The following is a 26,393-nucleotide window of genomic DNA, read 5'->3' as shown; positions in this document are numbered from 1 at the left end:
ATTCAGAAAGTCAACAGGATGATGGAATAAGGGGCTGGAGGGAAACAGCAAGGAGCAGAGGTGGTGGACCAGAGGAAGGAAGGAAAGCCCTAAGGGAGGATGGCAGGGGACAAGTGGAGTCTTTCCAGTTTACCTCGTTAGTTCCAAATGTGTCAGGGTTATCAGGGCACTAAAATTCTAACTTGATGGCTGACGATAATTAAACAGAATGAGTTGGCAATATTTCAATCCAATTTTCCCCCTGTGTACCACAGGTTTATCGTGTGACAACCTGTCATTATTACCTGCCCACTGTTCACCTGGAACCGAGAGGAAAAATTAATGGGCATATTAGCATTCGAAAGGAAACATAACACCCTAAGAACTTTCTATCTCACCATGCCATGCCTGGATCTGTCAAAGGTTTCACCACCCCTGGTGCCTGTGATTAAAAATGATCCTAGAGTTTGAACTTCATGACTTGAGCTGAACCGAGTCCTCTCCATGGTTAATTTAAAGTGTCACCCATAAGATAAAAGTAACTATGTAGTTTTCATTGCATTTGATTTGAGGATAATATTTTGAAGATGTGCTTTCCAGAAACTAGCAGGCTCTCTACAAATATGGGTTTCAAACTACACATCAAATTCTGCTATTTATTCTGATGGCAACCCAAGGGACATACAAGTCATGTTTCTTTTTAATCCTCTTACATACTTAGTAATAATCTTGAATAACAACTCGTGGTACGTATTTTCATTTAATTTGGCAAATGTGCGTTGTATATACAAGGGATTGTGCCAAAATACTTTTCAGGTCAGCAAGTCATTCACTTAATTACACAGCAAACAAATTTTAAGGATTTTCTCGAGCCAGGGACACCACCAGTGCCAGGAGTTGGGCATATAATACTAAGGAAGACACAGTACCTGCCCTCAAGGTGTCACAGGGGAGCGTAAAAAGGGGAGTGACATAAAAACATCCTACTGATTATACACATTGTACGAGGAAGGCTGATTGTCACAGACCAAGTGTGTTTAGGACTCAGGAGAGCTACACATTCCCCAGAGCAGGATCCGCTTTCATAAGGAATTATTTCCCAAGTGAAGAAAACAATGACATTTGACAAGAGACACAAGAGTTTTTCTAGACAAAGGGAATTCTCTAAGCCTTAGATCATCTTTAGACTCTAAGAAACCAAGAGCATGAAAAGAAGCAAATGTTCAGGATTGAGAAAGATAGGTAGGTGAAGAGTAAAAGGGGGTGAGGCCAAGGCCAGAGGCTTGTGGGGTTTTTTTTTATGCTAAGGAGTTGGGGCTTTATTCTCAAAAAGATTGGCAGATGCTAAAAGGTTTGCATCAGAAAATGGTTTCAAGATTTACATTGTGCTCGGGGGGCTTAATGTTGCCCCTAACTTGACTAAACTTTAGACAGGTTTCTCCCTGACTATAGGCCCCTGACCTCCCTTTTCGTAGAGTACTTACTTTAGAAGACTCTGAATTATAAATTCTTTCTCTGCCCCTTTGAGAGGTAAATCTTCTCCCAGCCTTCTGCCAGTTCTACAACCCTGGACATCTTTCCCAAAGACCCAGAACCCATCCCTTTGACATGTAATCGTTCACGGAAGATACTGCTCCAGTTCCTAGTCTCTATAGGTAGCTAATAAGTGACAACTTGCAAACACAGATAGCCTAATCAAATGGCTAAAGTCCTCTAGCATTTTTCCATTTGCTCACCCCAGTGATTAAAAAGTCTCCCGCCTTTTTAGAGTCCCGCCTGAACTCACAGCAGAGTTCACTTTCTCTTCCCCATTGCCACCGTCTTGACCCCTACTGCAATAGTCTTGAATAAAGTCTTGCTTGCCTGTTTAACTTGTCCATGTGACTTTTCTTTGACAACATGTTAGAAAAATCATTGGCAGAGATGTGGAAGGCAAATTAGTGGAAGACAAGGTGAGTAGCAGGAAGGTGAGTTGGGAAGCTATAGAAGTAAATGAGATGAGCAATGCTATTGTCTGGAATAGAGGAAGACAGTAAAGATAAGGGAGAGACACATGTGGGAGATGTTACGAATCAGCTCCATAATGACTTGGATGGTGAGAGGGAAGAGAAACCAGGGTGATTCACAGCTGTTCAGAGTGGCCACGGCAGTTACAACCTTCTCACACACTTGCCTGACACCACAGTAGACGGTGGCCTGCTGAGCTGGAGAGAGGGAAGGAAAACGAAAAAGGCAGGAGAGTGGGGGTGGGAAGAGATAGGTGATGGAAATGATATAAAAGTGGCCCTTGGAAAGATGGTTGATAAGAAGCACTTACAAATGCCTCAAAGGCAATTGATAACACCTAAAATATCTGAAAGGGATTTCAGAGTTAGAATATTGTTACAGGCAGAATTGGGGAGAGAATATTCTCAAGCCTGGAGAAAGAAGAGCAGGTAGAGGGAGTGGGGCGGTGGGGGGGGGGGAAGGGGGAGACTGTAACTCCCTAGACATCCCCCCCAAGGCCCAGACCACATCGTCTCAGGAACTAAGAGTAATCGATCCTTTTCTTCTTATCTTTCCAATCATCAGCATCTAGCACATGATGAATGGAAAAGCATAAATGGGAAAGAGAAATCCAGAAAAAACACACTGAAGCTGTGTTCTGAGCAAAGATGAAAGGAGTCAGAGGGAGAGTGCAACCCGATCACAGCTAACATGCTTAACATTGCATGAGTTTTCTTTCTTCCTACTTTGGATACATTTGGTTCATGCACTACCAGTAATAAAAGAAGAAAGTAAAAGCAAAAGGTCCAATACTATCTTCTAGTAAATAACAGAAACCAAAGGTCCAGGTCAAACAGTTCTAGAAAATGTCATCATCTTCCAAGTTAATCTGAAGGTTTACTAACAATGATGAAAAGTTCTATTTTTGATGAAGGGAACTCCATTACAATGAGGATTCCTAATGTCACATACAATGGAATTCTAGAATAACAAAATGATTTATAAAATTCCTTGGAGTGCACTCCCAGTGTTAAATGTGATAGAAGCAATTAACTGTAAGGTTCTAGAAGGCACCTGACAATGGGCATTAGAAAACAATATAATTTTTGTCCAGGTACATTCATTAGGAAGGTAATACTCACAAAATTCCGAGATACAGGGAAGAGCCACCACTGACAATTTACTGCCAGTGCTCTAGTATTTGGAAGGGAGATAACAAGCACTTAACAGTGACATGGAAATCTTGGCTACATGGGTTGGCCAGCCAAATACATGTGAAAGTCAAGGTGAAATACTGTGTCCAAAAGCAAAAAGATTCATAACCAGACCCAAAATTTAGTTAAATACTATACTCAAAATGTTGTTTAGAGGGCTTCCCCGGTGGCGCAGTGGTTGAGAGTCCGCCCGCCAATGCAGGGGACGCGGGTTCGTGCCCCGGTCTGGGAAGATCCCACATGCCGCGGAGCGGCTGGGCCCGTGAGCCATGGCCGCTGAGCCCGTGCGTCCGGAGCCTGTGCTCCGCAACAGGAGAGGCCACAACAGTGAGAGGCCCGCGTACCGCAAAAAAAAAAAAAAGATGTTTAGAGACACTGGCTCAAGTCTCTTCACAGTTTTAACATCTTACTGTCAACTGCACATGACGGTAATGGGCAAGGTCACCGACGGGTATTGGAGAAACATTCAGTCATGCAGCTCTGAATTTGAGCTGACTGGATACATGTGAAGAATCATAACAGAAGATGTCCTAAAATCTGTTATACGGGCCCAAGTTTCTTCGTGAAAGCAAAAAGAGTAAACAAATTATATATAGACAACTGCCGTGTAGAGATGTGAACTAGGGCAGTCTAAAGAAAACACAATTCTACCATCCGATAACCAAGGGAATGCTTTAATTCTGCTTATCAGTGACTCCAGAAGAGGGGCAGTGGATCAGTGATTCGGGAAGCCCAGTAAATATTAAGCAAGAGTGCTTTCCACCAGTATGAACTATGAAAGGCCTGACGCTTTTATTCACATAACTAGCAAAATAAAATTGTAGTTCTAAATCATTCTGCAAAGAGGTTATTTTCAGACCAGCACATATTTCTGTCCTTCGTTCTGTTCAGTTCAGTATCTTTACCAAAAAGTTGGATCAACATATAGAATAAGTATCCATCTTGTTGAGGATCAAAATCTGGTGTTATCTCTGACTACAATGTTTGGCTAGAAATAGCCTGAAATTTATATTACCTTGCATTTAGATCTCCAATTTTAATTACTCAAATTCCAAAAGGAGAATATTTGGCTTGATAGTAGTTCAGGGCAAACAGAACCTTTAAGAAAAGGTCAGCATTAACCTTTTAGGTTTCCATTTTCCTTAGCTCATTCTGAGGCACCTAAAGAAAGTAATTAGCTTACATTCCAATTCCCTGAATTTGGAATAGCAGGGAGGTCAGGCCAAAGGATGTAAAGAGAGAAACTTGGAGGTTAGTGATACATGAGCCTAATTCCTAGTACCTAGAACAGTGCTTGGTACATAATAAGTGTTCAATAAATAGTTGTTACATGAAGAAGGGAATGAATGGACTCAAAGATTTGGGTGTGTGGGTGGTTACATCCTGGCCTTTTAGTTCAAAAATCAGGTGCTGAGTTACGCAGACAAGACGGTGCTTTCAGAACAGATGTGCCCCCCGCAGGTCCACAATGGGATGGAGGCCCTCATTCCCTCAGCCGCTGAAAGTGCTGGCTCTGTTGACAGCTCACAGCTGAGCCCCTCTCTAAGAAGGACGCAACCTCACTCAGGGTTCGCTTCCTCCTAAGGGACAGCCTGAACGCTCTCCAATAACCCTTGCCTCAGTTGGGACAATTCTAAATGGCGATCCCAGATCCAAATGTCCCTGTGGGAGTGCTCTGCTACTCCTCGCTCTCCACATCCACCGCTCCCTCCTGGGGAATCTCCAGTAAACCTCCTAACACACACCGTTCCCTCCTGGAGAATCTCCAGTAAACCTCCTAACACATAAAGCTCAAAAGTCTCAGAGTGGGTTTCCCAGGGAACACAAACAAGGACAAGAACTACGACCCCAAATTCTTTTTTAAAACACATTTCTGTAGCAGGGACATATATACACTACCAAATGTAAAACAGCCAGTGGGAAGCAACCGCATAGCACAGGGAGATCAGCTTCGTGCTTTGTGACCACCTGGAGGGGTGGGATAGGGAGGGTGGAGGGGGAGACACAAGAGGGAGGGGATATGGGGATATATGTATACGTATAGCTGATTCACTTTGTTATACAGCAGAAACTAATACACCATTGTAAAGCGAGTATAATCCAATAAAGATGTTAAAAAAACCCACATTTTTGTAAGTGCACAGCTATGTCTTTACAAAGCAGGAGGGTTGTGGTTAGAAAGTGCACTGGATTAGGAGAGAGGAGATGTAAATTCTTACTAAAATCCTGTCGCAGCTACGTGAGCCTGTGTGAAGCCACCTTTGTAAGTGTCCCTCTGCTGATGCCCGCGGCCAGTGTATGCGACAGCTGTCTGTAAACTATGAGGCACTAGGCAAACACTGTTATTATTTATTATTAAACATGATGCCGTGACCCTGCGGTGGCTAATGCCACACCAAACACACATTAACATAAAGAAAGAAAAAGTATCAAATCTATGCAAAGTTCTTAGAAGAAAGTCTTCAAAAAGAAACATAACAACCATTTGAGTTCATATCCCAGAGCTGGCAAACTGGGAAGGTAACAACAAACCGGACTAGGTTGGTATATAAGCAGTGAGAATTAGTCATTATTGTGTGTGTGTGTGTGTGTGTGTGCGCGCGCGTGTGCGTGTGTGTGTGTGTGTGTGTGTGTTGTACACAGGATAAACCAACAGAAAGGAAAAATGTTCCTTTGGGCAAGACTTAAGAATATACCTGCAATTGATGGTTCTCATTACCCAAGGCTAAGTTTTAACAAGGAAAGAAGAATACAATGACGGTATGAACACTTCAGGCCATCTCCTTGTCTGAGACCTAACTAACATCATTAGCATCTAATAAAGCACAGCTCTGGAATCACTTCTTATTTTCTTGTACACAAAGCAAGGCTTTGGATCATAAACAGAATTAGATAATGAAGGGGATTATATTAAAAATAAGATCATTGTCCTTCAGCCTAATATTCCCCTGGTATCTGAGTCTTGGAAGTTAGCAAGACAAGGAATGCACTCGTGTATAAGCCAAGAAGACCCCCAGGAACTGACAGGTCAGGGTCTCCATGCTTACAAAAAAATCAAGGAGCTCAAGGTTCCAGATCTAACGTGCTGCTCGCAATTCCTCCCAAGCCACTCACCGTCTCACTCTTCAAATTGCTATTTCAAACTTTCCCTTTTCTTTTTCCCTGAACACGGATACACTTCCCTTCCCTACTGGTAGCTAGTAACGCTTGCTCCTTGTGTCACTAATAAAAGTAATCAGAATAGAACTTCTGCTTCTCCCTGGTACCAAATCCCCCAACCTACCTGCCTCTGTACCCACTCCTCTGCCTTCCCTCCCCGTACTCCGGGGGACTGTCCCCACCCCTCCACCGTGCACTGAACCCCATCTCCACCTATCCAAAGGCATTGCTCCTGCAGCTGGCCCTCTCTCTCCTGAATCAAGTTCTCCCTTTCTAGTGGACTGTCCCATCGGCGCGCACACCAGCCTACACAGCTGAACTAGCTTACAAATTAAAAAAAACCCAACAACAAACCTCCCTTGATTCCACATCCAGCCCCCATTCCATTTCTCTTCTTTCCAGTTAAACATCTCAGAAGGGCAGTCTATGTGGAATCACTTCCTTTGGTCCCATTTGCACATGAACCTACTCTATTCACCTTCTTCCCTCTACAACCTCTTGTGAGGTTACTAATAACCACCCTCTATCCAAATCCAATGACCAGTTCTTAGCATGCATCTCCCTCCACCTTCATAGAACATTTGACCTAGTTGTCACTATTCTTTTATAAAATATTCTTCTTCTCTTGGCTTCTAACCAGCAAGCTCTCCTGTTTTTTGTTTTTTCCTAGCTCACTCTGTGCTTCTTGGTCACCGCTGGGTCCTCTACATCTGCCCCAACTCTATGCACCAAGTTGCAGAGCCCAAAACCTCAGAGGCATCCTTGAATCACCCTTTCCTCCTACGCAGTGCAGCTAATCCATCATCTGATCCTACCAGCATTACCTCCAAAATAGATCCGAAGTCCAACTGTTTCTCCCCAACTCTGCTACTTTAACTCCCTCAACTTCCAGCACACATCTCACTTGGAATATCATGTTAGCCTTGTATCTGGTGCGCTGATTTTTACTTTCACAACCCAGCAGTCAATTCTCCACTCAGCAGCCAGAATTATTCAGAATAAATGCAGACATGTTATATACTCCTTCTCAAATAATTCCTGGAACTTCTCATTACATTCTGAATAAAACTCAAAGCCTCTCCATGGTCTACAGGCCCCCTCCACGTGCCAGCCCTTTCCTACAACTTCAAAATGACTTCATACCCTTCTCCACCCAGCTAACCAGGTTCCAGCCACATGAACTTCCCTGTTGTGCATTAAATAGTCCAAGGATGTTTGCACCACAGGGCCTTAGCACTAGCCACTTTCTCTGCCTAGGGACACTCTTCCCTCAGAAATCCAGGTGCATACTCAACCTTTACTTTTAGGTCTTTGCTTAAATGTTACCTTTTTAGAAAGTCTCTCCCTGATCACCTTATCAAAAATAGGATCTTTTGTCACTCTTGCGTTATTTCCCATTATAGCACTTACTGCTATATCACTTATTCACTTGTCTATTCTCCAAATGGCATATGAGCTGTATGAGGGCAGGCACTTTTCAGTATCCCTGTCAGCTGAAGTAGTACTAGAAATATGGTAAGCAGTCAACAAATACATGGATTTATGAACAGAAGATGTATTTGGGGGGTACAGAAAGATCCAAAAACAGAAAATTGTCCAACAAACCAGAGTCTGGTAAATTAAGGTAAAGTCAGTTTAAATACAAAAAAGCATTTGAAATAGTATTGTGAAAGATTTAAAAACAAGTATGCTATTAAAAATATTTTATAAAAGAAAATAACTACTACTTGGAAGAAATAGGGAGCATAGTGATTAAATAAGTATTCAGAATGTCAGGTCCTTAGAATTTTCCTTAAGTTTCTTGGGCCTCAGTTGCTTTATATATAAAATGGGGATAACCATGCTACCTAGTACACAGAGATGTTGGGAGAATTAAATTATATGATATGTGTAGAAATATTAAGACATTTGCTAGCTCACAGTAATAGTACAATATGCATTAACTACAATTATTTTTATTTATCGGCATTACATTTTTATTAAGGATAAATACAAGATACAGACAAAAGGGGAGAACAGTAAAGGAAACTAAACACAAAACTCTGAGTAAATGTCAACTCAGGAAAATAGAAATAAACATAAACACTTGCAAAGCAATGGACAGTGCCCTTCAGAGGACAGACTGACATCATTTAACTCCTCAGACAGATTTCAAATGGAACGCCTACATCCACCAAATGGAGGCCTAATCTCTACTGAACGGCCCTGTTGTCAACTTGTTAGGATGGGGAAAGGTTCAATTTTAGATGAAGCAATCGATAGGGGGAAAAAAATCAGTGTTTTTAGCAAACTCACGAAGCAAAATGCACTTAACACGTTCTTATGCTTGCAATCATTACAATGAATGATGTTGGAGCTTTAAAAACTTCCCTAAGTAAGCACGGTCAGGAGGAAAATTTTTAAGTCCTATGTCATTTCTACAGGGCTCAACGTTTATTACCGTATAGTACACCCTGAGGAAATACAGAGTTTAACCACTGCATTTAGCAGATAAGGCAACTGAAGCCTGAAGAGGGTAAATGCATTGCCCGAGGTCATTCAACTAATTAGCAGTCAGATTGGCTTTTGTCACGCTTGCTTATATATTCCATCCCTTCCTTTCCTTATTTAAATGTTTACTAAGAAAACAGATACTTAGCGTTTCCTTAGTTCTATCATAATCCTCATCAAATGAGAAAAAGCTCATTTGATGAGCTTTTTTCAGGGATTATTTATGCTCTTCTTTTTCCACCACTGTTTGCTCAGAGTAAGCACTCAATAAATGTGTATTGAATAAATGACACTGTAATGTTACATGTCCTGGTTTCATCTTTCAATGCCTAGCATCTAGGGTGATAGCCAACATATAACTGATACAAATGTACAGTTTTTGGAAGCATGGATTCATGCATGAGTGAATGGCTCCGCCATCTTGGCATGTTTATCAGAGGCAATTGAGTCATCCATAAGAACTGAAAACAAAACAAAACAAAATCCAATGACCCACATCCCCCCATTCTGAGGATGAGTGAAACACGGTGACTCACTTACAAAGAACAGCACAGGGAAAGTAAAAAGACAGGAACTTCACAGTGGAGAAGCCGGGCAAATGCAACCTTAACGAAGAGATCAGGTTACCATCACAAGCACGTCATGTGGGAATCAGGTAACCCCTGATATGACGGGATGGGAAGGGTACTTCGCCTCTGCAGTACTCTTTCTAAGAACCTACAACTCCAGTCTAATTATGAGTAAAACAACAGATGAAGCCGTAATAGGGGCTATTGTACAGGTCACTGGCCTGTATTCCTCAAGACAATCAAGGTCATGGGGGTGGGGGGTGGAGGAAAGACCGACAAACTGTCAGAGACCAGAGGAGACTGCGATTAGTTAACAGTAATGAAGCAATATCCGTTTCTGTGGCAAACGTACTATGGTATAAAATGTTTAACAATGAGAAAAACTGGGTAAGAGGTATGTAGGAGGAACTCCTAGTAGTATCCTTGCAACTTTTTTGCAAATCTAAAATTATTCCAAAATAAAGTTTATTTTTAAATATTCCATGATGGACAGCAGATGATGCACTTAAGAAATGTATAAGGACTTAAGAGAGGGAGTTTGCAGACATCTGACCAGATCACTAAATATGGCTTTCACAGGTGTAAATGCCTTGCCATCGTAGCAGTCTCTTGTACTAGCTGACACAATAAAAGTAAATCAAATGATTACTCATATTTTCTTTCCGTAATCTTTAATATATACTAGTGTTTTCAATTCTATTTCTGAAAGTGAGAAAGAGAGTTGGAGGGTGGCGATGGCGTGTGCAGTTTGGTGAGAGGATATATATATAAAAAAAGGGCAGCTGCTCTGAGCCTGGCTTGTGGACTTGCAGATTGAAGGGCAATGTCATAGCAGTGTCTTTTGGAATAGCAGCTCCAACAATCACAGCTACCATTTTGGGAAGGCTTGCTAATGTTGCCAGACTGTGCAGCGGGGCTTTCATATACAACATTACATGTAACCCACAGCACCCTACTGAGGCTGCAATTATATTCTCCTTTGAGAGATGAGAGGTTTGGTCATCGGTAAAATTACTTTGTCAAGGTTGCAAGTGAGATTCAAACACAAATGTTTCTGACGCTTCTACTGAGTCATTAAACAAGGAAGACAAGGAAATTCCATTAGGACAACTGCCTAAATATCTAATTAGCGACAATCATTAGTCTTAACCAGATAATAATATACTGAGATATTATCCACTATATAGATACACTAAATTGTAAATGGCCGGATTAATATCCATGGTGCTGAGATACTGTATGTAAAAGGGTTGTTGAACACTGTGTTTGATATACAACAAATGTTGGCAATGCCCCCGACCTTTATAGGCTACATCTGTTTTCAATTAGTTCCAAACTGGATTTTACTTTTCTGCTTTAGGCCCTAGACTCATATGAATTATCGTGGCCACTCAGAAGTGCAGAGTAAGCTGATGCCCGAGTAAAGTTTAGCCAGTTTACCGGAGACAGAGTTACATCTTGGCCAGTATCAAGTCATTCCAAATATAAACATGTATGTCATGTGTCAGTGAAACTCTTTTGTACTTAGAAATATAAGAAATTTAAAAAAACTGATTACCTTTTGCCTAGACTATATGATTATATGCTTTATTAAGAACCCATTTATATACTTCATTCTGATTATGGGAGTTTCTGCTATAATTATTATAGATTTACTTGAAGAATTTTTTTTTAATATGGCTACTTTCTCCTTATGTTCTATTTCAAGTTGAATAGACTTTCCTCTCTTGGACCACATAACCATTATCTCGAGGATTGATAATTCATAAATCCAGTGAAAAAACTATAACTGTTTTAAGCAGGTCTGAAATTTACCAATAAGAGCAGAAGGAGAGAAAGACGAACCCTCTCTGTGTTATCATTTTAGAGGAAATGCCGCCAGGTGAGTTGGGGCTAAATGGAAGGGAGACAGGAAGTATTTAAAATACTACAGCCATCTTTCTCTCTGCCAAAATAAATATGGCGATGAAAAGGGCTGCCCTCCCGTAATTACCATGGAGTCCTGCCTTACAGACAGAAGCAGGGCTTTGTAGGACAACAAACATCTGAGCTTGTAATCTAATGTGAATAATGATCCAGACACATGAGCAAGATTCTATTAAATGGTGAAGGAGAACAGCCATGTGCTGCCTGGATGAGTCACTTGGTGTGTCATCAAGAAAGGGAACTAATTTTTTGAACCCAGTAATGCAGGACCTGCTCTAGTTCGGACTTGGATGTTGACAATAAATGAATGACCCAAGAGGATTCACCCGCTTTGTTCTTCCAGGATGCAGGTCAGAGCACATTCCTAGAGTCCCTTTTATCTAGATGTGTTCTCTCTATTTCATTTCATTAATGCTTCAGAAATAACCTATTTTGGCATGCACTGCACATTGGGATTTGAACTGGTTTTTGCCTTTATACTCAGTTTGAGCTGTCGGCCTTCCCATGAATCTGCAGTCACTTGCAATTTGGAGCCGGGGAAGAAAGGGTGAGTGTGAATAAGTCCATAAACCCCCAAGGACAGACTTTCCTGAGCAACCACAGTTGAGAAGCATCATCACCATATATTAAATGTAGAATGACTGAGTTGGCTGCTTTTACTTCTAATTCCTATGTTGTTTTCCTCAAATCTTTAAAATGAGATAATGCTTTGATTCCCTCTTTGAGAGTTTCTTTGTTCTTCTGGGTCCCAAAAGACATGGCTGAATTTATTGGACTTATATTTATATCAAGTCACCTCCCCCAATTTGATATAAGAAGTTTCCTCACATAGATGTTTTATCACATAAGAGATGATAAGCAGAGTACTTGCCAGGAAATGTCATCTTGTAAAAACTCAAATCACAATTACCTCTGGCAATAGTGGACAGATAATGCCCCAGAAAAGATAAGAAGAGGTCATTGAAATCCACAGATAAGCTTCAAATCTCATTTCAGCCAAAAATTTCAAAAGCTTCCCCACTCCTAACTGCCTCTCCTCAGAGTTGACAGTAAGCTGCAAAATATTACTGGCTTGAGATCCAGTCTCTTTTTAAATTTTTCAAACTTGTAAGCTATTTGTTTAGAAGTTTGTAAGAAAAAGAACATAAAACACCATTCTTTTATCATTAGTAGCCTCTAAAAGTCAGTTTAATTTACACTGTAGCTACATCTCCCATCGCAAACATATAGATCCACCACCTTATGGTTAAATTAGATTTTGTGCTAGTCTGGCCCGCATAATCTCATTTACATTAGAAAATATAATCTGCCATTGGCAGAAGGGGGAAATGCAGAGGCTCAGGGCATTGTTCCTCCTCCACCTCAAAGCATTCCTACCAAAGGGAACAGGAGTGAAGGATGGAGCGAGAAGGCTGGGGAGAAGCTGAAGGATACTGACGTTTACGGAAAAGGATGAAGAAGGTTGAGGAAGCTGACGCAGTGAAAGAATGGAGAGAGAAATTCCATACAGGATGCCCTGGTAGGTTTAGTGCCTGAGTTACGGGGGAAGCGGATCCTTGCTCACTGTCACCTCCAGATCTGAAAGTCCCTGCCCCACCCTGAGACTGTCCCTGGATTTCGGGACTTCCATCCAGTACACCCCACTACAGATCACAGGTTCAGGAATCAGAGCTCAGAAATGTGCCCCCTACTCCACTCCTGCCAGTTTTAACTATTTTCATCTTCTACACCTTCAGGTCCACACTTGGGGCCAGTTTGGGTTTTCGTTCATAAATCTCTGGTTCTCTACAACGCTCCCTTCTCTCTGTTGGCATCCCTGCCCGTGCCCTTGGACACTGGCCCTCATCTTCTCTGCCTTTACTGCACTTGACTACTGGCCCCCACAATGAAGAAGGAACCGAGAACCCTAATATCCAACACACCTGTCGTCTTAACTGCTTCTGGCCGACGTTCCCCAGTTACCTCATATATTTTCATGGTACAGACAAAGATCTAAAATAGTGACTGGAACGTGAAAAATGCCCAATAAATATGGAATATTGAGCAAGCTGAACTAACAGTTATATATATTTAAAGAAGCATATGGAAAATACGAACATTGGAAAGGAATTTGTATGTTGACTCAACTTGAGGTCTCAGAAGCACTGTCACCTCATCAATGACTCATTTTACCCTGACATTTACTACGCTGTGGGCCTTTCTTTGACGTCATACAATCACATAACAGCTAGAAGTGAAGGACGCGTCTTCCCAGATAACTCTGTCACCCTGGCATGAAGAATGAGGACAGTATTTGGTAATGCAGCCTCCAGGAAGAGACGTGCACTGTCTCAAGAATTTTCTAGATGTTACTATACCATGTTGTAGCGCCATCATTCTGCTTTCTTCATTTTAGGTCAGCCTGGGACTAAAATGGTTAATAACCCAAGAAATCCTAACGTGGCATCAAGAGCAGAACTAGTTTATGCTGATTTCCTTTTCTAGTTCCATCTTCTTCAGCCCACAGGGCATCACTTGGGGTTCACATGTTACTACACTTCCCTTCATTTCTTTAATCATGACTTTCAGACACAAGATGGATCTATCCATCAAACCAAGGAGGACCAAGAAGCTGAAAACAGGCTGATCCCGTGATATCCATTAGGCACTTCCAACTTACAAGCTTCCCGGAGCTTCTCTTTGTCATAGTGGAATCCTTCATAGTCTTGTAAACTGATTTTGTTCACCCGGATCCTCAGACGGTCTGGGACAGACTGGGGACTGTAAAACAAGAACCGCATGGTCAGATATCAAGGAGAGAATGGAACTGGGAGTCATATGCACCTGGACGGACTAAAGGCAACATCATCTCTTCTTATGAAGAAGAAAGAGTTCACATTCAAACCAGAATCATGGGATCTTGATGAGAATACAGCAATTATCTGGAGAACACGTCTCTGCAAACCTCAAGTTTCTGGAACGGAGGTAAGAACATGGGAATAAGCAGAAAAAGCTTCTGGAGCCCACTCATTTTTTTTTTTTTTTTTTTACTAACTTATTAAAAACTCCAATAAGATTCTGTGTTCAGTTCCACAATAAATGAGATGCAGCTAATCTGAAGTGCTGAGAAGTGGTGTAGAGCTGGAAAGAACTGCTTTAGCAAATATGCCCATAACAGCTTGGCTCTCAGAAGAGACAGGAAAACATAAAAATCAAACCAAGAATCCAGAAAGCACGGGGCTGAGAATGAAATGGCTCCACACACCTCGAACTCCCTGGGGGCACTTCTCAGTCAAAGCCAATTACAATAAATGTTGCCTGTGATGGTGCCACTGAGGACCCCAAAATGGACGAAAAGTGTTAAAACACGTATAACATGCATTCTTTAGGAAGAGAAGGAAGTATTCAATTCATTTTAAAGGAATTCAAACTGGTTCAGGATAGATAGTGAACAATTAAAAGGGGGTCGTACCAAACTTTCTGAAGCGTCCTATTCACCCTCAGAAGGCTTTTACCTGGATTCCTTGGATGTTTTTAACTAATATTTTCAAAATAATCATGGGCATTAGTCGAGGGAAATAATTTGATCTTCATCATCACCACTACGGAACAGTACATTTATTCAATATATTAATATAACACAATCCCCATTTGTCTTTATTGCTTCTCCTGTCATATTATGGGGTAGAAGTCCCCATTGACTGAAGCAGAAAGAATAGCATTAGTCCTCAATTCACTTCAGGAAAAGAAAGAAAGAAAGGAAGGGAAGGAAGGAAGGAAAAGAGAGAAAGAGAAAAAGAAAAAAGGAAGGAAAGACGAGAGAGGAGGAAGGGGCGGGAGAGAGAAGAAAGAGGAGAAGGATGGATGGAAGGACAGAGGGATACTTGAAAAATATTGGCAGGATACCTCTACCCCAACCTCAGACACACATGCACTCACACACACAATTTCACTGCAGCTCTGGAAGAGGGAGAAATAATTTTAATTTCATTCTCTTGTCTAAAAACTCATTTTAGGGCAAAGTGTAACAACTCCTTCCATACATACTCCAACTTAACAGGCACTGGTGAATAAAACTGACATGTGTAAGTTGGGATGGGAGATGTGGTTTAAAGCACATTTGTGAATGAGCAGAACAGACCTTTAATATCACACGTACCCACACCGCCATTTACAGGTAGGGAACCTGAGATTCAGAAAGGTAAAGTGATTTTAAGGTCACAGAGCTACTAAGTGACAGAGCTGGGAGCAGAGTCTTGGACTCTTCATTCATTCCTTTTATGCTCCTTCTATTGTACGATGCCAAGAATCCCACAGATTGACAGCAAAGCCACAGAGCCTGGATTAGCAGAGTCGGACGATCCCTACGTGATGCTCAGACTCTTGGTCAATGAACAATCGACGGGGGGCTGGCTAAGTAAACTGTTGGTACAAACAGGAGAACGCAGGGCACATATTACAAATGAGTGTCTACCTTTAAAAGAAAATCTGAGTACAATATGTTGTTAAGTGAAAAAAAAAGTCATTGAAAATTACATATGGCATAATCTCCTTCACGGGAATTGTGGAATTTAGGAGTTTATAGAGAAGTGTCTGAAGAAAATGTTCAGTAAGCTGTTTGAGATGGCTACCTGTACATGGGGGGATTTAGGGATTATTTTACACTGAGTATCATCATTTTTAGAAAAGTAACGTAATTATTTTAAAGGTACATCAATAAGTAAATAAATGGTAACTCGGGGCAAGAGTAGAAGTAAGGATTATATCAGTGTTAGGTGTTAGATGTAAGTAGATAGGAAAGAATTATTAACAGAGTAACCACACACCGTTGACACCAAATACGGATTTTGAAATTAAGAGGGGCCTGATCTTTTTTTTTTGTTGTTGTCTGCACCACATGGCATGTGGGAATCTTAGTTCCCCGACCAGGGATCAAATCTGTGTCCCCTGCAGTGGAAGCGTGGAGTCCTAACCACTGGACCGCCAAGGAACTCCCAAGAGGTGCCCGATCTTTTGAACGTCAAGTTCACTCCAGTGAACCGCAAAGATTATAATTAGCAAACACTCTCCTGCAAGCGTAGCAGATAAGAGGGAAGCTGGAAACATAGAACGCGGTGGCCCATCATACTCTGTAACAGGAGAAGAGAGAGGGCAGAGGCTGAAAGAGCTCCGCCAAAACACTTTTTGAGCTAACAGCAGATCTAGTGGCAGTGAGCTCTGGTCCTCTCCAGTGAGCTGGAGTCCAGAGCTGACTATGGCAGCAGCTGCCAAGTTGGAAGTGGGATTCAGAGAGTGACTGCAGACCGGTCCCCGTAGCCCTCCTCCAGGGGGCTGCCCGTGGGCTAACCAGTGTGAACCACCTTTCTCAAAATCCAACACTGTCTGCTGTCTGTCCACACACTTCTGCCTTCCAGGTTCTCATCTGAACCCACTGATTCCCACCACACACTACTGCCCCTGAACCACAGCCTCCCACCAATCTTATAGAACTTTCCAGGTCCCCTATGAATTCATATATTATCTCACTTCATCTCCAGAATGGAAAAGAGTGGAGACTCTCACTAACCAGCCGACACTCTGTTCCTTCCACTTCCTACACATTCACTCTTCTGCTCTCATCTCCCATCTTCTCCCAACAACCTGCAACACATCCCACTTTCCCACCAGTGGAGGCTTGCTTAAAACCAGCCTTCTGACTAGGGTACCTGGTATTTGGCCTCCTATCAAATGGTGGCCCAGATCAGGCCAATCAGGAAGGTTGAGGACATTCACCCAGAGGGTCCCTGATGGATAATCCCTTTGAATTACTCTGGACCCTGGTATAAAGAGTAGGTACAGGAGGCAGCTCAGCAAAGTGGTTAAGAGTTCAGACTCTAGGTCAGATGGACTGGATTGGACGTAAAGTTCTTCCAGTTATTGGTTCATCAGGACACTGTGCTTCAGTTTCCCCATAGGAAAGGTGGGGATGATAACAGTATTCACCTCACGGGGATGTTTTGAGAATTAAGTGAGTCAACACAGGTGATGTGCTTAGAAAAATGTCTGGCACATTGTAAGTGCTCGATATTAGGTATTATCGGTATAATTATTATTCTGAAGCTTGTTCTTTCAGGTAAGGTCCTGCCTAATAAACACTAGCATCTGCTGCTGTCAGGTATTGGAAGCAGATGAGGGCACATGCAGGAACTCCCTAGATACTTCTAACAAGCTGCTGGGCTTCCTCCGGGGGCAAACCGTCTAGCCTGGCTGGTGTCATGGTTCTCCTGGATCTTCTCCCACTTGGTATTTTACAGGTCAAGTGATAACATGAAAACAGACAACTAGAACATGGGGGAGAAAAGTGCACAGAGGTTAAATGAAAGCCAAGTAATTCGATTGTGTCCCTTGATGGCAAAATATATTAGTGTCCCATTAATGGCTGACCGGAGGTAAAGGATGACAAAGCTTTTCCTTGGTCTGGGGAGCAGCAGTGCCATTAGTTTTCTAAAATTAAATTTTGCCAAGAAAGTTAGCAGAGCATAGAAGAGACTAACAACCTGGTAAAAATGGATTTGCCTTTGTGCCAACTTCTACCCCAAGCTACTCTATACTAATTTAAGCTCTGTATCAGGGGTTCTAAACCTGACTTCCATGGAACCCCTCAAGGTCCCTAAAAATAGGACTCAGCAATCAGTGAACGTCCTTTAAAAACGGGACAATGGCCCCAACCTGTCGCCTTCTCATGAATTTCCTCTGAAACATCAAGAATACGTTCCTTGTGTAGAGTGGAAGTTGATGGCTCTGAACTTAACTCCCAAATATCCTCATCATGACTTTCTCAAGAACCGTAATAAAAGCACCTCTCGCCAAAGTCACTAACAGGGGCCTCAAAATCTCCAGTCTGTACCTTCTCTCTCCACCTATGCACACCTGTTACCCTGAGATGCTGGAGGGGGCGGGGGGTAGGTGCAGAGCCATCAAGACAACTCCCTGAATACAACTTAGATCTAATTCTCATCATTCTCTGCTACCCTTTAGTTCCTGCCGATAGATTTTTTTATTTGACTCTTCAGAGACTTTCAATCCATTAGTGTCAAATTCCTTCCTCATGCCTCCAACCTTCTTCATTCTTTCAATCAATTTCTTTACTACACATTGTCTCTCACAGACTGATAAAAGACTCCTCTCATCCCAGTCTCCTACGTACAGGCACCCCTCATGGATGGAAGGGATGAGTTGGGTGCTTTCGTTCCCACTTCCAGACAATTAACATCACGTAATCCCTTCTTCTCATTGGAAACACAAATCACCTGGCAGTAACACCACTTAACCTTAAGACAATACAGCACAGCGCATAAAGCAGAACGCAGAATCAGCAAAATCTTAGTTCCAATCTGAACTCTACCAATGAACACACATTTGACATTCAGCGCTCTGAAGTTACCTTCTCAAAACCATTTTCTGATCTGAAAACAGGACTGATAGGAATATAGTGAGAACTGAATGAGAAGATGCACGTAAGGCAGTTAGCACACTCCTGTAAATAGTAAGTTTTCAAGTATAATGTATTGTTATTTTGTTACTATTATTAGCATCTTGATGCTTCTTCAATCTCCACAGGCCTTTTTAAAAAACGGAGTCCTGAATAGTAATATCACAGCAGAAGCCATAGTCATAGCTCTAAATAGGAGTTAGTAGATCTCAAACCTTAGCAGGATTTGAGTCCGCTGACATGGGTTGGGAGACAAGGTGCAGAGTTACATAGCCATCTATCGTCCGTTGAATGAGAATGCAAGTGGGGACTGTGAATGTTTGCAAGATATTCTACTTAAAGATATTAAGGATATAAATCCTAATTCACATTACAGAGGACATCCTTAAAGCTGTATAATTATTCTACATTTTGTACCTTGAAAAAGTCCTGTTTTAACATTTCTTAAATGGTTCAGTGTGAGACTCACCCCTAAACCACTAGGTAGACTCATCGGTTTTTATGACAAACTGTAATTTAACTGGGCCTTTGTTACTCATATATAGAGTTTTCCTTTGCAAGGTAGAAAAGCATCACAAGTCTCTTGAGGCCTGATATAATAATAAAAATAATAATGAGGAGGAGGAGGAAGAGGGGAAGAAGAAGAGGAGGGAGGAGGGAGAAGGGAGGAGGGAGGGGGAGGGAGGAGGGAGGAGAAGAAGAAGGAGGGGAGGAGGGGGAGGAGAAGGAAGAGTAGTAATAGTTGTAGATTTAATTTCTTTCAAGAAATGTAAATGTGAGATTCTATTCAGTCATAACCTAGATATAATAAAGGATGTTTCTAACCAATCTTTAATAGAATTCATTTGAATTGGTTCTTGTTTTGCGAATGGAGTTTTGATTAAAATATTAATTTCTAGTGTGAATTCTTGGGATGAAAGACTATTTCCTCATCCTCCTTGCAGCTCCAGCACCTAAAATAGAGTCTGGTCTGAGTTGTTTACAATAACAAATAAAGGAGTGAAGTGCAAAAAAAGTCAAATCCTTCTGGGACTCTCAGTGGCCCTGAGGCTTGAGCACAGTGTAGCATCAGACCATCCATGAGACGCTCACTAGAGGCTTTTCTCTTTGGGAGCCCCAGGCAACCCCTGCTTTGGCTGTCCACTTCCGTCCTTTGTCCATCTGGCTCTCTAGATCTGGAGGTAAATCCATGCTGCATTATGCTCTCTCAGCCCCTTGCATCTTATCTCTAGTGGGATCTGCACAAATAAAGAGGGAAGAATTTACAAGAAAAGAGGATGTCCCTGCCCGAAAAGCACGTAAACCATTTCAGGACTGCTTGTTCTTTAATTAAATAGTGGTGAACCAGAAACATTTACCACCAATCCTTTCATCAGCTATCAGGCTGGGCCTTATTAAAATATAACTATACTTAATGGCCTTCCCTTTAGCAACTTCCTAGAAATTACGTACTTGCCCTGGGACATTTCCAAACTATGACTGGTAATAACTTATCCAAGAAGACATCCAAGTAGGCCCCTTTACATTGAGCAGTAAAACCAAATTGAATCAAGGCTTCTGAACAGAGATTAAAATGGACCTTTGACACCTGCTGAGTTCAGAGAGAACTCTAATAATACAGTTGTCTCCTGCCTGGAGTAGAGAACAATAAGTCAGGACTGTGAAATAAATTGTAAAAGGGTTTTTGAATTTGGAGCCAAGGATAAACCCAAATCGCGTCAGCAGCAGTCAATCACGACCTCCTACTGTCCGACATATGTTTCTGAGAAAGTACCTTTAAAGGTTGTTAATTCTTTTCTGATAGACGTTCACTAAGTTCTTGGCTCCTTAAGACGTCCATCTGTGAGGTGGCTAATATAATAATATAATATGCCACAGCTTACAAATTATTTGAGACAGCTAGCCTGCCAGATCTCCAACAAGGTAATGGAATTAAAGCATTATAGGGTTGGGAGAGATCTCAGATGTCACCTAATTCAGTATCTGCTATTCCGTCTGATGCCATATTCCCCTATTCCATCTGCAGATGGCTGGTCAGCCTCTGCCCCATCCTTGTCTACTTGTGAGGTACAGGATGGAAGTGCCCTATTCCTTTGTTAGATCGCTCTTAAGCATTTGTAAATTCTTCCTAAAGAATCTAAATGGCTCTCTCTCCGTGGTTTCTGTTTATTGACTTTTCTTCTACTATTTGGGTCGGAATTGGGTTTTGAGTCACTGAGGTAATCAGCCACAGGCACTAATGGCAAACATATGTAAACTTTAAGCACTAAAGCTAGACATATATCAGAGAAATGTTTGCTGCCTTCATGGCTAATAAATTAAAAATAGGCTACAAGTAGCAAACATCAAAAAACTTTGATGCCATTGGTTGAAACAAAACTTCACCTTTAAAGTTTCTTGAGATCTTCAAATACACATTGAAATGCAGATTTTCATGCTTCCATTGAAAGCGGAATACATTTCTGTGCTTCTGAAATTGTAATATATGAATACATGATAGAGTGAAATTAGCATTATTAGGTTCCTGGCATTTAAAGGAGAAGCAAAGAGGACGAACTAGTAGTGGCTTTACTTGGTGACATCACAAAGCGGCTGGACCAGTACAGCAGTTTCATCATTTCCGCTATAAGGGAAAAGAAAAAGGCCAATAGCCTTGACCAATATTTCAGATTCTCCTTACCACCCATTTGCTTTTGTGGCAGTGACTGCCACAGCTGCTGAGGACTCGGTCATCCAACTCTGAGACCTTTATGTGGAACCCGCCCCACATACACTTAATGTTACAACTTCCGGGTACCAGAGACACAGGTTTACTTTTTAAGTCGTGGAAACTCAAACTCTCCTCTCCACAAGATCTCACGGTCTCTTACTTTCTCCTTTCCCTTTCTTCACGCATTTTAAATTTCCTTTCTAGTTTTCACCCTCGTGCTCTCTTCAGCAGCATTTCACACTGTGGTTAACTCTGCTCCTTGAAGCTCTTTTCTCTTGGATTTCAATCCAAAAAGCTCTCCTGGTTTCCGAACTAAATTTCCACCTGCTCCTTCTTTCTCCTCCTCTAAGTATCTTCCAAATATGGACGCTTCTCTACCCCCTCCACTAAAACCCTCATGGGCCAAGACCAAACTACTATCATCTCGCACCTAAACTAACTGTGCCCCTGGCGCCCATGAACACCCTCATCACACCGCAGATGCAGCAGGCGGTGAGAAACATAAACGTGATCACGACATGATGATTCTGTTACCTTCCCTTATACTCTGTACAAAATAAATAAGCTAAAAGGATATACTGTACAGCACAGGGAATACAGCCAATAATTTATAATAACTACAAATGGAGTATAATCTATAAAAATTCTGAATCACTGTGTTGTACACCTGAAATGAATATAATATTGTAAATCTCAATTAAAAAAGAACTGACTGCCCAGCTATCTATATACATCTATCTTTACATCTCCCACAACGTGTATTAAATATGACGCTTTCAACATCTGTAAGTTACTGCTTCCCATCTAGACTTGCTACTTCTGCAATGAGAAAAATGATTTTTCACGATAACTGACTACATTATTCGTTCCACCGAATCACGTGTTACACATACCGTTCACCATTGTTCAGAATGAGAACCACTCAACAGAACTTGGATCAAAGGAAAAATCAGTTCCCATTGCTAAAGCCAACAAACAGGGAATAACCTCAATGCTCACGTGTCTTATCATTGCTGTGCTCTCCTCACGTATGGAGTTGATTCTCTGGCTTGCCTCTGCTTAATGTGAGTGGAGAATTTCTACCTGTGATTAGATACCATCTACAGATTTAAGTCTTAGGAAAGTGGAATCTCCTTCCCTGATATTTGCTGAATTGGTAACTAGGGATGACAACCTTTCAGGAAAAAAAGAAGTCTTAGGAGTTTTACACCTTAAGTTCCCACTTATACTTTTTATACTATTTTATGCTTAAAAGTATAAAATTTGGAGTACATAAAGAGTATAAAAATATCATGATGATGGGCTTCCCTGGTGGCGCAGTGGTTGAGAGTCCACCTGCCGATGCAGGGGACATGGGTTTGTGCCCCGGTCCGGGAGGATCCCACATGCTGCGGAGCGGCTGCGCCCGTGAGCCATGGCCGCTGAGCCTGTGCGCCCCACAACAGTGAGAGGCCTGCGTACCGCAAAAAAAAAAAAAAAAAAAATCATGATGAAAGGCAAGGAAAACAAATACCACAGGAAATAAAGAGGGATGGAAATCAGAGGAAGAGAGAATATGCATTTTTGTAGTAGAATTCTACAAAGTCAAATTGCTGAGATGAAGAACAGCTGGAATGGGAAAAGTAGAGAACTCAAGCCCTGTCTTTCGTCACACCCAGCCAAAAGCACTTCCACTTTATGAAGTAATTCCATGTAACGGAGGTTTCCCACATTAAAAATGACTAAAGATTCTACCATAAAACGCTAATATGAGCTACTCTGAGTACCGTAGCCTGCAATAGCATAGAGAATTATTTTGCTGTTCCGATTGTAGAGGACCATTAATCACTATCTCCAATGATAAGGAATCACTGGGCTTGAACCAATGAGACGTAATAGGATAATATTACTCCCGAGCCATCTAAATGGTTTCAGATCTCATGTGCTCAGAAAGGAAAATATTTTTTACTTCAAGTTTCAATTTCAATATATCAAACAAAGGGAAAACCGTTTATGTATTTGCTACTTAAGTGGTAAAAATCTTCCCTTGGGTTTGCAGTCGTTAACTGTTGTAATATCCTGCTCTTATTTGCAACTGATAAAGAAATTGACTTTTCTTCGGTGGAAGAGAGCATGGAGCAAGTGATAGGACTTGAGTAGCTGAAAAAGTATCATTTCACAGAAGAAAAAACTTCTGGCCTTTCACATACGTCCTGAAAGACACTGAAAGTAGGCTTAAAACCTAACTTACTTGCTCATCCTCTAGTAACTAAGCACTTTCATGAATCAAGTGGAGGTATTTGAGTGGGTGTCTATATAACATTAAAACAACATTTTTACAAAAAAAAAAAAACAAAAACCCTAGGCTACATACAATTTTTAGTATTTAACATTTATTTCACCTATAAACCTACAGAAAAAATCAAGAATTTAGAATTGTTTATAAGTAAAAATAACCAAACAAAGCAGTGGCCAAAAATGCATAAAGCAGTAATGCAGTGAAAATAAATATAACTGTCTATTGAGGTAGAGAAATGCTGTAACTCCAATTAGTTTGAGAAAGGATTGGATGCATGAATTACAAGATGTGTTCTTACTGAAAAGTTATCGTGCAGACTGTGTGGAAGGAGCTCTGCATCCCTAGGAAACAGGATCAGTAAGGAGAGGATTCCATGTTTTGTTTCATATAAAGAAAATAAAAACTAAGTGTTGGCCTGACAATAAATGGCATCACATAAGAAACATTTCCATAAATGGTTTCAGCCTTCCATAGGCTGATAGAAAGACTTACAAAAAGACTCATATATTTTCCTAAAAACTGGATATCAGAGAAATAACATTTGCAAAGTTGTTTTTTCTTAATAGGTAGTATTTCACTGTGCTATGTTTTTTTTGTTTTTGTTTTTGTTTTTGCGGTACACGGGCTTCTCACTATTGTGGCCTCTCCCATTGCGGAGCACAGGCTCCGGACGCGCAGGCTCAGCGGCCATGGCTCACGGGCCCAGCCGCTCCGTGGCATGTGGGATCCTCCCGGACCGGGGCACGAACCCGTGTCCCCTGCATCAGCAGGCGGACTCTCAACCACTGCGCCACCAGGGAAGCCCTGCGCTGTGTTTTGACTCACATTCCTCCCAGGTTGACAACGGCTTGCCAAGGCTTGGAATACTCAGTGGTGCTGCATTTAGCTCTGGAGAGAGACACGGTATCATTAACTCTCCTATCCATCAACCTACAGTTGGTGGAAAGCTAAGTCCCCCACTTGTAACACAGACGTGCCCCCATTACCCCATGTGTCCTTGTCAGAAATCCAAGAAAAAAGAATCAGAGAATCCTCTAAACCCGACTCTTCTTTCCAACTCAGCAAATTCAGCCAATTAGGGGGAAACTTTTCACCACCTTTCTCTAATTTCTGATCCAACGACTAAGGAATTTTATTTTTGGAACCATCCTTCTTGATAGTATAAGAATAGACAGACTAAAGACACACTGCTAGAACAGAACTTGTAAAAATCATAGAACAATTCTCTTACTACCACAATTACTCATCAACAAAAATAACTTTTGTAAGATTTGACAGTAAACTTGAGAAAAAAAGTTCGTTAGTATAAACTTTTAGTGGTAGACAAATTACTTGGATGACGATGAAGAAACAAACACAAAATAACCAGCTGAAATATTAATTGGTTAATATTTTAGTGCTACCAATACTAAAAGGAAAATAGGAAAAGAGAGGAAAAAAGGTTTCTGTTGAAAATGTCGTAACAGATTGTGACAATAATTTGGAGTACTTTTGCTGGTCCCATTTGTTTCTATCCTCTCACTTATCACATTTAACTAGATCAAGTCTCTACCAAAGGCAGTATCCTAACATACTCATAAAGCAAGAACCTTTCTTCAAGGAAACATGTAATTGTTTTACTTCGCCTATACAACAAAATACCATCAGACCAAAAGATTTATGTATGTCCCAACTAGAGGACATAAATCACTTCGAGAGCAGCAGAGCCTAAATGATTAATTAAGGAAAATAATTACAGTTCTCTGTAATATAAAGCCGAAAAGCTTTGTCTTTTTTGTTCCATTTGTAATTCTTCCAATGCCATGTTCATTTTACTCAAATATCTTAGCTACAACTTTTAGAACGTGCTACCTTCTTTTCAGAGTTCCATTTTCTGACACAAAATGTGAGGATGAGTTCTGGGGATTAATTAAATCTAGCATCAAGTATTTTCTTTTTATGTCTTTTAAAATGTACTCTCTTTTCATTTCATATAAGTGTTTCAGGGTATTATGACAGAGGAGGGAAACTCAATTGCATCAATATAATTCAACTGAAACTCTCCTATAAATGAAATGCACGTGGCGTTTCATTACCACCTCAGAAAAGCAATTTGAAATAAATACCCTCTTGGAACACTCAAAACAAACGTCTGGATTTCTCTGTTATTGATATGTTCGTCATACTCTATGGCAGAATATGGTATCAGTTATCACTGCAGTACCGGAGTAAAAACTGAAATGTTTCTTTTTTTCTCTCCGAATGCAGCAATTCTATGACTAACATCGCAGTTGTATCAGTTTATCTAAAGATATTAATAACTGTTTTCTAAAAGTATTTAGTGTTATTCTGGGTGAAGAGTCCATTTGTAAGTAAATCTTTTATTCACAAAGACTAGCAAAATTACTCCTTTTCCTTGCCATTTATCATCTGTATTTTTATAGTTGTTTTATTATGATAATGTTTTAGGAATTCAGATCTGAACAAAAATTTAAAATTCATACTGTAAACCACCTTATTTTACAGAAGATGAATTTTGGTTCACAGAGGTCACCAGTCTTATTGTATCCAGAGTTAATACTTAGAATCTACTATAAATAAAAGAGCAATGTCCTTTAGCCCCTTAGACAGTTTCATAAAAAAAGATTTTAAA

At 41.0% G+C, this 26,393-nt stretch overlaps 1 protein-coding gene across 1 annotated transcript in view; it reads right to left on the bottom strand.

Moving 5' to 3' along the window:
* DGKI (diacylglycerol kinase iota) overlaps nucleotides 1-26,393 on the bottom strand; it is a 435,686-nt gene that overhangs the window by 105,378 nt on the left and 303,915 nt on the right. The window contains exon 21 of the mRNA XM_024741647.1: nucleotides 13,983-14,083. Coding sequence (XP_024597415.1) covers nucleotides 13,983-14,083 — 101 coding nt within the window. The remainder of the gene's footprint in view (nucleotides 1-13,982; nucleotides 14,084-26,393) is intronic.

Source organism: Neophocaena asiaeorientalis, unplaced genomic scaffold (assembly GCF_003031525.2).
Source record: "Neophocaena asiaeorientalis asiaeorientalis breed wild unplaced genomic scaffold, Neophocaena_asiaeorientalis_V1.1 scaffold692, whole genome shotgun sequence".
NCBI classification, from domain to species: Eukaryota; Metazoa; Chordata; class Mammalia; order Artiodactyla; family Phocoenidae; genus Neophocaena; species Neophocaena asiaeorientalis.
The sequence above is the reverse complement of the archived record's forward strand: the minus strand, read 5'-3'. Positions and strand labels throughout refer to the sequence as shown.